The sequence below is a fragment of the Carcharhinus amblyrhynchos genome, chromosome 9, assembly GCF_965287045.1.
Source record: "Carcharhinus amblyrhynchos chromosome 9, sCarAmb.v2.hapA, whole genome shotgun sequence".
Lineage (NCBI taxonomy): Eukaryota > Metazoa > Chordata > Chondrichthyes > Carcharhiniformes > Carcharhinidae > Carcharhinus > Carcharhinus amblyrhynchos.
Window position 1 is genome coordinate 37925575 of NC_137332.1, and position 15535 is coordinate 37941109.

A 15535-nucleotide genomic window follows, 5' to 3' on the forward strand; every position below is an offset into this window, starting at 1 on the left:
TTCACCCTAGATAGTCCCCCTGACACTAAGGGGAAATTTAGCATGGCCAATCCACTTAACCTGCACATCTTTGGACTATGGGAGGAAACCGGAGCACCAGGAGGAAACCCACGCAGACACAGGGAGAACATACAAACTCCACATGGACAGTGACCCAAGCTGGGAATCGAACCCAGGTCCCTGGTGCTGTGAGGCAGCAGTGCTAACCACTGTGACACGGTGCCACCCTACTTTGATGTCTTATCCATTGCTGCTGCTTAATCAGAACATAACAATCTTGAGGATTCAATTTTTTTTATTGATTTTTAAAACATTCATTTTTACTGATGTATTTTTAAATCCCTCCATTCTGGATTAAATTCAAAAACCACTCTGATTCAAACATTTACTGTTCCATACTTCCTCAAAGCATTCGGATTCTGCTCAACAGCATGCAAAAGTAACTGGCAACATATACTTGTGGGAAATTGGGACAGACTGGCATATTGTCCACTCCGGCATATTGTACACATCAGGGATCTCCATTTTTAACCCATTTGAGTAAAAGGAAATGCATTCCTCCAATTCTACCAGCCTCACTTTTTGGGGAAAAAGAACCATTTATCTCCTTTTCTGAATGGCGGGGCATTCCATAACTATAAATAGCTTGTTCTCAAAATAGAGCATAGAATTTTACTGTACTCTGTCTTGAAGCACGTAGTCCCATGAGTTCCAGTAATCTACTTAAACGATTTTACAGTGCCTGTCTTCATGTGTGTGTGCCTCACTAGCCCATGTCTCATAGGGGGATAGCATCCAAGTCACATCATGTCTATCTAGACTCGTAGAAAAGATCGAAAGAGGCCATTCAGGCTATTGCATCTGTGCCAGCCAAAAAAAGAAAAAAGAAACTAGTCACTCATTTTAATCCTATTTTCCAGCACCTGATCTGTGGTCTTGCAAGTTACAGCACTCCATGCGCAGATCCAGATAACTTTCATGTGAATTGAGCATTTCAGCCTCAACCACCAATTTAGGCAGTGAATTCCAGAAAGTCACCGCTCTCTGGGTGAAAAAGCTTTTTCATATGTCCACGCCAATCTTTCTGCCAAACACCTGAAGTCCAAAGATGAGCAGGTTAGCTGAATTGGCCGTGCTAAATTCTCTCAGTGTACTCAAACAGGCGCTGGTGTGTGGAGACTAGCGGATTTTCACAGTAACTTCGTTGCAGTGTGAATGTAAGCCTACTTGTGACTAATAAATGAACTTTAACTTTGAAACTCTGAGTCCTTAGCTAGGGAATTCGCTCAGCTAATGTCCTCAAACAGATGTTATCTAACAAAGTTGTGAGATGTCATTAGATCACGGTCAGGAACAGAAACCTAGGTTAGCCTTACTTTTCTCATTGAAGTTAGCTGCAATATTCCTTTTGTTACTGACAGACCAAGGATAAAATCTCTAACCATCCTCAGTGTTCCATGCAGTGGGTAAAGTAGCTTATGTCTCAATCCTTTACTCACAAAAAAAGACACCAGAAGTCACTTGACAATGGCAAGCCACAGTTCACAATGCACAACCATGCACAAAGATATTTCTCCAAGCATCAATTGTATAGCCTTGTACATCATCACATTAATATAAATTTTAAAAATTGTAAACTTGTTTTGAAATGCATGAAATCAGCATTTTAAATTTGCCACTGGTTTCCAGCTTTCTTTACTCTTTTGGATGCAACCTGACCATCAGGCACTAATGACTCCCATTTTTGATAGGCTGTCTCAGTTATGCTATGAAGCAGACAGTAATTACGTGCCCCTATATTCACACTCATTTTGTTCTGTATTTCTGTGAATATTTGTCTGTGAAGCAACTGAACTGAGGTTAATTGAATCATCATTTGCCTTCTGATTTTACTATACTTTTCTGTCAATCATTTGTACAATATCGTTGCAGATCCTTTTGGAGGAGATCCTTTTAAAGGCACAGATCCTTTTGCAGATGCTTCTGATAACTTCTTTCAACAATCTTCAAGTGATCCATTTGCATCCGCTGAGTCCGATCCTTTCAGTGCTACAATTTCCAACAATAATGCGGAATCAGTAAGTATGGAACCAAGTTATGTACACAAAAATATTATGCATTACTAAATATAAAATTATTTAAAAATTTGTTATTCTATCCTTAAAGTTACAAAGCCAGTTCTCAGACTGGAACAGGCAAACCTAAATCCATTCCTTGCTTGCTCCAAAGACCAAATTCAAAATCCAGTTGAACCCAATTTATGGTCCCCACAAGGGAGACAAACATGATCCAAGCTGACAAGATAAGACATTACACCTCATCTGGGGCTTGATCTGAAGACACTTGATCTTAGCTAAAAGGCTGAGTTCCTGATCTAACAATGATTCTGTAGGCAGCCTTTGATACATAGAAACAGGAATAAGCCATTCGGCCCTTCGAACTTGCTCCACCGTTCGTCTTGATCATGACATACCAGAGAACTACAAAAGGACAAATATTTAATCCTCAAGCCTTTACGTACAAGTTCCTAATTTTAGCCATGTCATTGCGGAAGTCATTGGGCAGAAGCTATTCCATGGAGAATGAACAAAGTCTGGGGAAAAGTCACCCATGTCCCTCTCATACTGGGTTAGGAGTTAGTTCCATATCATAGGCAGAGGAGGTGGCATTGTAGCACTGTGATTAGCACTCTTGCCTCATAGCGCTAGAGACCTGGGTTCAATTCCTAGCTTCTGTCACTGTCTGTGTGGAGTTTGCACGTTCTCTCTGTTTCTGCGTGGGTTTCCTCTTGGTGCTGTGTTTTCCTCCCACATTCTGAAAGATGTGCTGGTTAGGTGCATTGACCTGAACAAGCACTGGACTATGGTGACTAATGAATAAGGTTTAACTTTTACTTTAGGATTATTTGCAAATGATTGAAAAATTATTTAATGCTAAATAGATTGTTAATGACTATGTGAGCATGATAATATATCCTAAAAAGATTGCTACACAGTCTTGTGCGTGATGTTGCAAAAACATTCATTAATTTGCTTAATCATGATTCCAAAATGGATCATTTGATGTATGCACAGCCATAATTAAGTCATTAGTCTAATTGATTAATAAGGTGCATCCTCAGCGTTAGATGAAGTACATGATTGATCTTAAAGCCACAAAATTAGCTAACTTTCTGACCCAGATGATTATTCAGTGAATCATCCTGGTAAAGACAAGTGTCTGGACATAAGGTGAGGACAGGAACAGACTTGTACCTCCCATGATCAAATATGATGCTGACAATTGCTGAACAGTGAACATTTGTGTGAGATGTTAAAAGGTTTCTGTGACCTGAGAGATCATGTGTTCAGAATGTTTTCCAACAATTAATGCAAAAAAGAAACTTTCAATCAGCATATATAATTATATTTTCCTGTGTTTTTTAAAATTTTTATTTGTTTTCCAATTCTCTACATTATACCTTTATTTAAATTAGTAACTACCCCTTGGGGAGTGTGCAGAGGATGTGACTTTGATCTCCCCACTTCCCCATGTAGGCAGGTATCTGATTTTTCATTCCGAATGATCATATTTAAATATGTTTGATTTTAGTCTGAAGCATTAAAAGCCAATGATCCATTTGCTCCTGGTGGTGGTACCGTCTCATCCACTGTTGAAACAGGTGAGAAATTAAAATTTAGTAATATACATGCAACTCTTTATGCTGTTTACATGGTTAGAAATACACAAACACACTCATGCACATATAAATGCTATTATTTACAGGGAGTCTCTGCTGATCTGAAATTAGTACATCTTCATGGCATCACCATGAGCTTGCTGTTGCTCTCTCACTTGTTCTCTCTGTCCCTTTGCTATCTCTCCAATATTATCCTTTTTTTTAGTTTTTTGCTTCTTGATCTCTCTCTGTCTGATTTCCGCCAAAATGTTCTCTGTCCTACCAATTTCTGTCTTTGTGTTTTCCTGATATGGTGTTGTCAATGGAACCACTGGTAACACAACAGAACACCAACAGCATGTGGCCAGTTAGCAAACCAGATGTGTCTAGTTGTATTTATGACATGTAAACTTAAGAAAAAGAATATTAGACTTATTGGGCAAGTGATTTCAGTTCTTCAAATGGTACTTCAACTGTTACATGCATTTTTTGGCAAATCAGCCAAAAAGAATGATATGCAAGTGTGTTTCATCATTTGTGTGCATTTCTCCCTTGGTTCTTAGGCTATGAGGCTAAAACGAATAGTGTTTGCAGGTTATATTTACAGAACAATCCACTACAAATCAAAGCATATTATTTGGAACTTCTACAGTGGTTAGCACTGCTGCCACACAGACAACCTGGTTTCAATTCCAGCCTTGTCTGTGTGGAGTTTGCATGTTTTCCCCTGTGTGACTTTCCTCTATGTGCTCCAATTTCCTCCCACAGTCCAAAGATAAGAGTCATAGAGGTTTACAACTTGCAAACAGGCCCTTCAGCCTAACATGTCCATGCTGCCTTTTTTTTTAAAACCCCAAAGCTAGTCCCAATTGCATGGTTTGGCCCATATCCCTCTATACCCGTCTTACCCCTTTTTAAAAGACAAAATTGTACCTGCCTCTACTACTACCTCTGGCAGCTTGTTCCAGACGCTCACCACCCTGTGTGTGAACAAATTGTCCCGCTGGACACTTTAGATCTCTCCCTTCTCACCGTAAACCTATGCCCTCTAGTTTTAGACTTCCCTACCTTTGGGAAAAAATATTGTCTATCTAGCTGATTTATGCCCCTCATTATTTTACAGACCTCTATAAGATCACCCCTCAGCCTTCTACGCTCCAAAGAAAAAAGTCCCAGTCTATCCAGCCTCTCCTTATAACTCAAAACATCAAGCCCTGGTAGTATCCTAGTAAATCTTTTCTGCACTCTTTCTAGTTTAATAATATCCTTCCTATAATAGGATGACCAGAACTGTACACAATTTTCCAAATATGACCTTACCAATGTCTTGTACAACTTCAACTAGACATCCCAACTCCTGTATTCAGTGTTCTGACTAATGAAACCAAGCATGCTGAATGCCTTCTTCATCATTCTGTCCACCTATGACTCCAATTTCAAAGAGCTATGAACTTGTACCCCTAGATCTCTTTGTTGTGTAACTCTCCCCAGCGCCCTATCATGAACTGAATAAGTCCTGCCCTGGTTCAGTCTACCAGAATGCATCACCTCGCATTTATCTAAATTAAACTTCATCTGCCATTCATCAGCCCACTGGCTCAATTGACTCAAGATCCTGTTGCAATCCAAGATGACTTTCTTCACTGTCCACTATGCCACTAATCTTGTTCATCTGCAAACTTACTAACCATGCCTCCTATATTCTCATCCAAATCATTAATATAAATGACAAATAACAGTGGACCCAGCACTGATCTCTGAGGCACACCGCTGGTCACAGCCTGAAAAACAACCATCTACAACTTTATGTATTTGTAGATGTGTAGGTTAGGTCAATTTGGCCACGCTAAATTATCCCTTGGTTTCCCAAGATGAGTAGGCTAGATGAATTAGCCATGGGATACAGCGGAGTGGTGGGCCTGGGTGAGATACTCTGTCAGAGAGTTAGTGCAGACTCGATGGGCTGAATGGCCTTCTACTGCACTGTTAGAATTTTATGATTCTATGATAAACTTGCGTAGGTCTCAGTTAGTATAGTGTTTTCATCTGTGTTGGGGATGTTGAGGCTTTGGAAAGGATGCAAAGGACCAGTTTAAGATTATTTCTCAGTCTAAAATACCTTATTTACCTGGATGGGCTCAAAGAACTGATTTTCTATATTCCAGACTTGACTGAGGTTGGTAAAATCATTAAGGAACCAGTTTGTGTTGGCTGGGGAAGAAAGGGGGCCATGCTTAGAAGCACGCAAGGGCAGGACTAGATTGGATATTAGGCAGTTCTTCTTTTCTCAGAATGGTGGACTGGTGTGCACTTTCAATGCCAATGCATACAAGGCTATGGGCCAAGTGTTGGAAAATGGGACTGAAATAGTTAAGTGGTACCTTTTGACTGATGCTGAGGCGATGAGCCAAAGGGTTTTTCTGTGATGTGGATCTCCATGGCTCGATGGTAGAACAGGTTACCAGCTTATACGGTTAGTGCTGATTCACTGAATTACTTCAAGTGAAAACTGAACTTTTTAACTGGCTGGGGCCATGAGTAGGTAGGTATCCTTTGTTGTCAATCAGGATTTTGATATCCTGGAATATTTTGCCAAATGCGGTTATAAATCAATTTTCCAAGTTTCCTCCTCAAGATATTTTTAATTTTTTTTACACATCTTCCAGAAAATCTCACAGCTTTGATTAGGTTAGAGAATCAGAATCATAGAATCCTACAGTGCAGAAGGAGGCCATTTGACCCTTAAGTCTACACCAACCAAAGTCCCATGCAAGCCCGATCTCCATAACCCCATGAACATCTATAGTATGGTGCAAATGGTATCACAATTGTACAGGAAGACTGGATGGCCACTGGATCTTTTCCTGTATGGCATTTTTGAATGTTTCACACTTCAATGACAAGGAAAGGGTGCGAAGTTTCACATCATGGTGACAGATCTTTAGTTAATGAAGTATAGTTCCTACATTATGCTCAAGGTGTTTTCTATTAAAATTGGCACTTGTACTCAACAAGCTACCCGCTCACTGGCAAGAACTTCAATTTGCATGTTCTCAAGTATGCTGTAGGGACTCCTCCTTCCTTTTCCTCCTCCTCCTCCTCCACCTTCTTCCCTCCCCAATTCCCAGGTGCAGCTAACTCCAGAGATCATAATCAAATGAGCCACCTCAGCCGTCTGAACTTGTTACATGTTACAGCAACATCGACCAACATGGGAAGAAAATATGCTACTTGGCAGTTTTTTTTTCCCCCAAGGCTGCTGTTTATTTATTGCGAGCTGCGAGCACATTAAAGTAAGAGTTACGTCTGCAGTTCCGATGCAAAACTTGGGGCTTGAGAATTTGCACTTATTTGCCTCTTTTCACAGCCTCATAACATCTCAAAACACTTTATAGCCAATGAAGTACTTAGGAAGTTTAGTGATTGTTACAGGGAACAGCCGACTTGCGTTCAGCAAGGTCCCATGAACAGCAATATTTTTATGATCAGATAATCTCTTTTGTGATTGAGGGATAAATAGTATACCTAAATGTATAATGGCTTTTAAAAAATATCTATGCAATACATACATTCATAAAATACAGGTAAATGCACGTTAATGCGTAATGATGCATTAAAAGTTTAATGTGAATATACACTCAAATGGCTTTAAAATGTGTGAAAATATTTTCCTGTGAATCAAGTTTTCCAAAAAAAGTTTCAAACCTTTTAATTCTGTCTTTTTCAACAATGTTATTATTTAATAGTCAGCATTAGTCTTTACCCATTTCTTTTCTTTTAGCCAATCTTAAGCTGCAGTCATAAACCATTTGGAGAAGACTGTCCAGAGCCTTATAGACCTGACTGACACAGGAAAAAGAAAATGGTGCTCTTTGCAATGAAACTTGACATTTTTAATGCTTGTGTTATCTTTCTGTGTTCCAGCTGCTGATCCTTTTGTCTCAGTGTTTGGAAATGATTCATTTGGAAGTGGTTTTGCCGATTTTAACACATTATCACAGGTAATTATAAATGTAGGCAGAATGGATCATAAGATCTCTGAACTTCTTCTCATGCAATTATTTCCTTAAGTAATGAGACTACACGTGGTCTCAAAACTTTTACCACATTTATATTCCACTCCCCTTGCAATGAATGACAATATTCCATCTGCTTCCCTAATCACTTGCTGTACCTATATGCTAGCTTTTTGTGATTCATATTCTAGAACAACACGGTGGCACAGTGGTTAGCACTGCTGCCTCTCAGTGCCAGGGACCTGGGTTCAGTTCCCAGCTTGGGTCACTGTCTGCACAGAGTCTGCATGTTCTCCCTGCGTCTGAGTGGGTTTCCTCTGGGTGCTCCGTTTCCTCCCCAGTCCGAAAGATGTGCTGGTTAGGTGCATTGGCCATGCTAAATTCTCCCTCAATGTATCCGAACAGCTGCCAGAGTGTGGTGCCTAGGGTATTTCCATGGTAATTTCATTGCAATGTTAATATAAGCCTAATTGTGATATTAATAAATAAACTTTAAAACTTAGCACACCATCTCTCTGTTTAAGTAACATATCCTTTTTTTAATTCTTCCTGCCAAAGTGGACAACCTCACATTTTCCCACATTATACTCCACCTGCCAATCTTTTGCCCACTCACTTAATCTATTGATAACCTTTTGTAGATTCTTTATTTCCTTGTCACAACTTGTTGACCTTCTTGTATTTGTGTCATTGTCAAATTTTGCAACCATACATTCAGACCTTTCATCCAAGTCATTGATATAGATTGTAAAACAGTTGAGGTCCCAGCACTGATCCCAGTGGTGCAGCACTAATTATAGCTTGCCAACCTGAAAATAAGTCGTTGATCCCTATTTGCTGCTTCCTGCCAGCTAACCAATCCTCTATCCATGCTAACGCGTTATCCCTAACACTGTGAGCTCTTATTTTCTAGTAACCTTATGTGGCACTTCATCAATTGCTTTTTGGAAATCCAAAACACATCTACAGGTTTCTCCTGTATGTTGCTTGCTACTTCCTCAAAGAACTTGATAAATAAGTTGGCCAAACGTGATTTCCTTTTCTCAAAATCAGGTTGACTCTGCCTGATTTGCATTAAAATTTTCTAAGTGCCCTGCTATAACCTCTTTAATAACAACTTGAGCATCTTCCCTATGATAGATGGTAGACTAACTATACTTTATTGCTTTCTGTCTCCCCACATTCACTTATTTTCTAATCTGATGGGATCTCTTCAGAATCCAGGGAATTTTGGAAAATTACAACCAATGCATCTACTGGCTCACCAGCCCCTTCTTTTAAGACCTTTGGATATTTGTGAAATCTGTTTGTTGCCATATTACACCTACAGAATGTCCTTCACAGCCACAAGCTTTACATCACTGATAATGTTCTTCATTCTGTTTTCTCTTTGAATGTACATTCAGTCCGACCATGCAGATCCGTTTAGTTCTGCTGTAGGAATGGACCATGGTAATGATGCCTTTGGAAAAAATGGATTCACAGAGGAACCTGTAAAAACTGAAGAGGTTCCTCCAGCATTACCACCAAAGGTTGGCACTCCAACAAGACCACCTCCACCACCACCTGGTAAGGATGATTTCAGAAGTGGCATAACTTTGTTTCAAATGCTAATACTATTTCTTTTAGTTATTCAGACAAAGTTAATCCAGTGTCCTTTGCTCACTGTTGGGAATTTTCTTTTCTCTAAATTTACGATGACGCTTTCCTCCTTGTCAGATTTTAATTGGGTTAAAAGTTAACCCTTTCATGTCTAGACAGTTAATGTACGATCTGGTGGCCATTACAGAGACGTGGCTGCAAGGTGACAGGGACTGGGAGCTGAATGTCCAGGGCTATCAAGTGTTTAGGAAGGATAGGCAGGAGGGAAAAGGGGGGGGCGTAGCTCTGCTGATTAAGGATAGCATCAAGGTGGTAGCAAGGGATGATATTGGAGCCAAGGAGCAGAACGTGGAATCGTTGTGGGTGGAGATTAGGAACAGCAAAGGGAGGAAGACGCTGGTGGGTGTCGCCTATAGGCCCCCGAATAATGATCTGGAGGTGGGGCGGGCTGTTAATGCGCAAATAAGTGTGGCGTGCAGGAATGGGACGGCCGTAGTTATGGGGGATTTGAATCTGCATATTGATTGGTCGACCCATGTTGGACGCGGTGGGCTCGAGGAGGAGTTCTTGGAATGCTGCTGGGATAGTTTCCTGGAACAGTGTGTTTTGGAGCCGACAAGGGAGCGAGCTATCTTGGATCTGGTGCTATGTAATGAGGCGGGTAGAATTAGGGACCTTGCGGTAAAGGATCCTCTTGGAGAGAGTGATCATTGTATGGTGGAGTTTCTGGTGCAGATGGAGGAGGAGAAAGTGGGTTCCCGGACACGCGTACTTTGTTTGAATAGAGGGGAGTACGGTAGGATGAGAGAAGAATTGGCGAATGTTGACTGGGGGAGCGCGTTGGAGGGAGCGCGTTGGTCTGCTGAGGAGCAGTGGAGGATCTTTAAGGAGATCTTTCTTGGTGCTCAGCAGAAATTTATTCCGATGGTTAAAAAGGACCGTAGGAGGAGAGGTAATAAGCCGTGGATAACGAAGGAGGTGAAGGAAAGTGTTAAATTAAAAGCGGAGGAATTTAGAGTAGCTAAGAGTAGTGGGTGAGAAGAGGATTGGGAGAGGTTTAAATGTCAACAAAGATTGACAAAGAAGTTGATAAAGAAGGGTAGGAGAAACTATGAAGCTGGGCTAGCGCTTAATATAAAAAAGGATAGCAAGAGTTTTTATAAATATATAAAAAGGAAGAGGCTGGCTAGGGTGAACGTTGGTCCTTTAGAGGATGAGAAAGGGGACCTAGTGGTAGGGGATGGGGATATGGCTAAGGTATTGAATAACTTTTTTGTTTCTGTCTTCACGGAGGAGGACGTGAATAATTTGCCGGGTGTTAGCGATGGAAAGGTGGTAGGACTGGAGGGTCTTAATGACATTACTGTTACTAGAGAGGCGGTGCTCGACAGACTGGAGGGGCTGATTGTAGACAAGTCCCCAGGACCGGATGGAATGCATCCGAGGGTTCTGAAAGACATGGCGGAGGTGATAGTGGATGCCTTGGTGGTTATTTTCCAGGCGTCGCTGGATTCCAGGGAAGTGCCGGAAGATTGGAAAACGGCTAATGTTACGCCGTTGTTTAAGAAGGGTGCCAGGCAAAAGGCGGGGAATTATAGGCCGGTTAGTTTAACGTCTGTGGTAGGTAAAATGTTAGAATCCGTCATTAAGGAGGAAATTGCGAGGCATCTTGAAGGGAATTGCTTGATAGAGCAGACGCAGCACAGTTTCATTAAAGGGAAGTCGTGTCTGACAAATTTACTGGAGTTCTATGAGGATGTGTCTAGGGCAGTGGATAGAGGAGAGCCGGTGGATGTGGTCTTTCTGGATTTTCAGAAGGCGTTTGACAAAGTACCTCACAAGAGGTTATTGCAGAAGGTCGAGGGACATGGAGTTGGGGGTAGGGTGTTAGCATGGATAGAGGATTGGTTGTCAAATAGGAGGCAGAGAGTGGGGGTCAACGGGTGCTATTCAGATTGGCGGATGGTGACTAGTGGAGTGCCCCAGGGGTCGGTGCTGGGGCCTCAGCTTTTTACCATTTATATAGATGATCTGGAGGAGGGAACCGAGTGTAGGGTGTCGAAATTTGCTGATGACACCAAGATTGGGGGTACGGCAAATTGTGCGGAGGGTGTGGAGAGTCTGCAGAAGGATCTAGATAGGCTGGGCGAATGGGCCAGGAAATGGTAAATGGAATTTAATGTTGGCAAGTGTGAGGTGGTCCACTTTGGTAGGAATAATGGTAGGAAGGACTATTACTTACGGGGCGAAAAACTGCAGCAGGCGACGGTGCAGAGGGACCTCGGGGTCCTTGTGCATGAGTCGCAAAAACCCAGCTTGCAGGTGCAGCAGGTGGTCAGGAAGGTGAATGGGATGCTGGCCTTCATAGCGAGGGGGATTGAATATAAAAGTAGGGAGGTCTTGCTGCAGCTGTATAGGGCATTGGTGAGGCCGCAGCTGGAGTACTGTGTGCAGTTTTGGGCGCCGCACCTGCACAAAGATATTTTGGCCTTGGAGGGAGTGCAGAGGAGGTTTACTAGGCTGATACCGGAGTTGAGGGGGTTGAGCTATGAGGAGAGGCTGAATAAACTAGGCTTGTACTCGTTAGAGTTTAGAAGAATGAGGGGAGATCTCATTGAGACGTATAAGATGATGAATGGGATGGATAGGATAGAGGTGGAGAGACTCTTCCCGCTCAAAAAAGACAGTAGGACAAGGGGGCACAGCCTCAAGATAAAGGGGGGGGCGGTTTAGAACGGAGTTGAGGAGGAACTTCTTCACTCAAAGGGTGGTGAATCTCTGGAATTCTCTGCCCGTTGAAGTGGTGGAGGGTGCTTCGCTAAATATTTTTAAGACGCGGGTTGATGGGTTTTTGATAAGAGAGGGGATTAAGGGTTATGGGGGAAGGGCGGGAAAGTGGAACTGAGCAGCGACAGATCAGCCATGATCTTATTGAATGGCGGGGCAGGCTCGAAGGGCTGGATGGCCTACTCCTGCTCCTATTTCTTATGTTCTTATGTTTTTGTATTATTTTAAATGCAGGTAAAAGACTTTCCCTTGTGAAGTCAGAATTATCCGACTCCTTCAAGATAAATGATCCTTTCCATCCATTTAATTCAGGGGATTCATTCCATAAAGAAAATCATCTTGATCCATTTGCTCCTACCTCTCCGAGTAAAGACATAGGAGATAACACAAATTTTGCAAACTTCAATGCTGTAAGTGTGTTTGTTTGTTTGAGTTGATGATTTGTTCTAAGGTACAAAAATCATGTATCTTGAGATTTTGTTTTGATACACATAGTAACATGGAGTTACTAAAATGTTTTTACTGTATCAAGAAGTGATAGAACACCCATTCTTACCCCTGGTTGCCCAGTGTGCATGTTGCTCATCATGCTGTCTTAGGTGAGATTTTAATTGAAAGCATCTTGAACTAGACCACCCCACCTCTTACCACCCAGACTTATGTTATAATCTGTAACTTTAGACAGATCCCTTGGTATTTGCTAAGACAATAAAGCTACAAGATTTTTAAACAAACAAAATAAACTCTACAAGAGCAGAAAACCTTATAGACCTAATAGTCTAACTTAAGAATTAACATGAGGTAAATATGAAATAACAAGCGAATTCTGGTTAAATGCACCACACTGCACAAAAATTGCAGATGGGACCACGATAGGTCCAACAGGTTATTCAGCATCCCACCCAGACATCAGTGCTCACTCTGAGTTACACAATCTCATTAAAACCCTACCTCTCTTATGAACAAACTTTTCAAAGATCTGGCCTAGGAATTCTCTCCAAAAGTCACTTTAACTCTGACTGCCTCAATAATTATTGCAAACCACTGAATTAGGTGACTTATCCACTCTTAAGCATACCGTTACAGTACATCCTGCTGATCAGTTTTCACCCCATTCATTACTTCCATTTCCACTTCTACTAATATTTTATCAGCATCCTCTTCCTCAATAAACACTGATACTAGATATTCCTGTTCTGCAGGAACTCCAGCTTCTCTTCAAGCTCAAGAAACCCTGAGCATGAGATCAAGCACATGCTAAGCACATGGAGTGTCCTGATGTTCCCACATAGTGCAGGAATTGCAAACAACAGGTCTCAGATGCCCATCTATGATTTAAAAATAAAAATCCATTCTCTCTTTTAAAATTTAATAAGTACCTTCTTTAAATTATTAATTTTAATTAATGCCCTTAGACTTCATCTCTTAGGCTTCGTTGACTCCTGCTTCCTCTCTTGGACTGTTCCTTGTTTGTTTTTAAATACCAGAAGTGCATCTGTTGTCACACTGCACAAATTTCCCTCAGTGCATAAAATGCCGTTTTGTTTAGTACTGTGAAGAAACAGGACTCTGTAGGTCTGGGCCTTGTAGCTCTGGACCCTGTATGTCTCGACTCTTTGGCAGGGTTGGGTGGGATGGTGTTGCAAGTAAATTCGACAAAGAGAGAAAGTGAACAGATTTCAATGTGCAACTACGAATCTGGCAACCATAAAAAAGGAAACTGTTTCAGCTTCAAGATAGAGTTTATTCTAAAAGGGGTAATTTTTGTTTCAATTATTTTCCAGTTTAGATTAAAAATATGAATGGAAATATGAATGCTTTGGGAAAGATGGTTCATTTTCTAAGCTGTGTGGAGGGTCTAGTTGGGTCTCCTTCCCTATTATGATGTTTTGTGTGTCCCTGTGTACTTCAAAATTAATCTATCAGATACAATTGAGCCGAGAACTTTAAACCTGATCAGGAACCATTCAACCCTGAGAAACTGTTGGCCAGTCATACAGATTGCCAGCTTGTAGCAAGTGTCCTCCAGATCAGCTTTTAGGCCACTCCAAGGTTATGAACTGGTGCCAGCAGAGGGAGCATTCATATTTGTTGCCAAGTCACTGTTTTCCGTGTAGGTGTGATTTTATCATTATATCAGCAGTGACACTCTTGGTATGAAACACATCAGCGGTTTATTTTTGTCTTTGATCTGCCATTTGTAAGAAACAGTATGTCTTTTTTTAATGTTTCAGTACCCCAGTGAGGAAGACCAGATAGAGTGGGCTAAAAGAGAGAGTGAACGAGCAGAGAAGGAGCGACTAGCGAGACTAAATCAGCAAGAACAAGAGGATTTGGAACTGGCCATAGCACTCAGTAAATCTGAAATATCTGAAGCATGAATAACTCTGATGTGGTTCTCAGTATTACTGGTCACCATGACTTGCCCAACCAACTCTGTTCTTACTAATGACATTTTATGTAGAAGCTACCTAAAGTAACTTTGACAGTACTGGAAATTCTTACCTGAAATTATTAGTTTGTTACTGAAGAGTCTTATACTGGACTTGGATAAGTGTGGTGAAATCTATTAATTCAGAACTATTAAATAACCTTTATTCTGTATATGTAAAAAAAAGCGATGTACAAGCTAAATACTGATGCAAGTCTGTATTAAATGCAATCAATTTACTTCTAATTATACTACTTTACATTGTTGGGCAATGGAGCCACCATCTCAACAGCTTCCTGTTCAAATAATATTGTCCAATAGGATACACAAGCCATTGAACAGCTGTATATATTTACACCTTAGTTACAAAGTAGATTTAAACAATCATAAACTTTTCAAGTGTAGAACATTAACTGTTTCTGTAACCACAAGTTGCTAACAATATATAACTGTATAGAGCATCTGTTTCAGGATATTGCTGAAACTGCTGCTGTAAGTTAAATGTGTGCACTGCTAAACTTTTTACTGGCTTTATTTTTTTAACTTGTCAGTTTATAAATTTTAAGTGATTTTCCTTTATGTTCATGTGAAATTGCTGACTGCCTGGATAAATAAATAAACATGAATAAAATGTAAGCATATGTGAAAACATTGAATCCATTGGAATGTAGAGCACTGAATCCAGTTAAACCATCTGAATAAGTTTACAAATTCACAGTTGGTTAGGAAATCACACTGATTTTCCCAGTTTCTACTGTTTGACTGAAACCTCCCATTAAAATACTTTTTTAGTTCATGTATGCCCTTCCCATCTCTTAATAACAGCAACCTGTCTTCCTGCTAATGACCTTCCTGGTGATAACCCACCCTGACGTTAATTTGCATTGGAGATGTCTGACTAGAATAATTCATTTTTTTGCTTTCCACAAAATCATTACCTTTTACCTCCCAATGCCACACCATCACTTTCTTCTGTCTATTCTGTCTTTTGTAAACATTTTTCCAAAGTTGCTTTGTTGTCCCTCACAAGTTTCTTTGTCT

At 40.8% G+C, this 15535-nt stretch overlaps 1 protein-coding gene across 1 annotated transcript in view; it reads left to right on the forward strand.

Moving 5' to 3' along the window:
- Positions 1-15143, forward strand: part of eps15 (epidermal growth factor receptor pathway substrate 15) — a 139732-nt gene extending 124589 nt beyond the window's left edge. The window contains exons 20-25 of the mRNA XM_080195481.1: positions 1933-2078; positions 3592-3661; positions 7583-7659; positions 9081-9243; positions 12298-12473; positions 14298-15143. Coding sequence (XP_080051607.1) covers positions 1933-2078; positions 3592-3661; positions 7583-7659; positions 9081-9243; positions 12298-12473; positions 14298-14444 — 779 coding nt within the window. The 3' untranslated portion in view covers positions 14445-15143. The remainder of the gene's footprint in view (positions 1-1932; positions 2079-3591; positions 3662-7582; positions 7660-9080; positions 9244-12297; positions 12474-14297) is intronic.
- Positions 15144-15535: the final 392 nt, after the last annotated feature.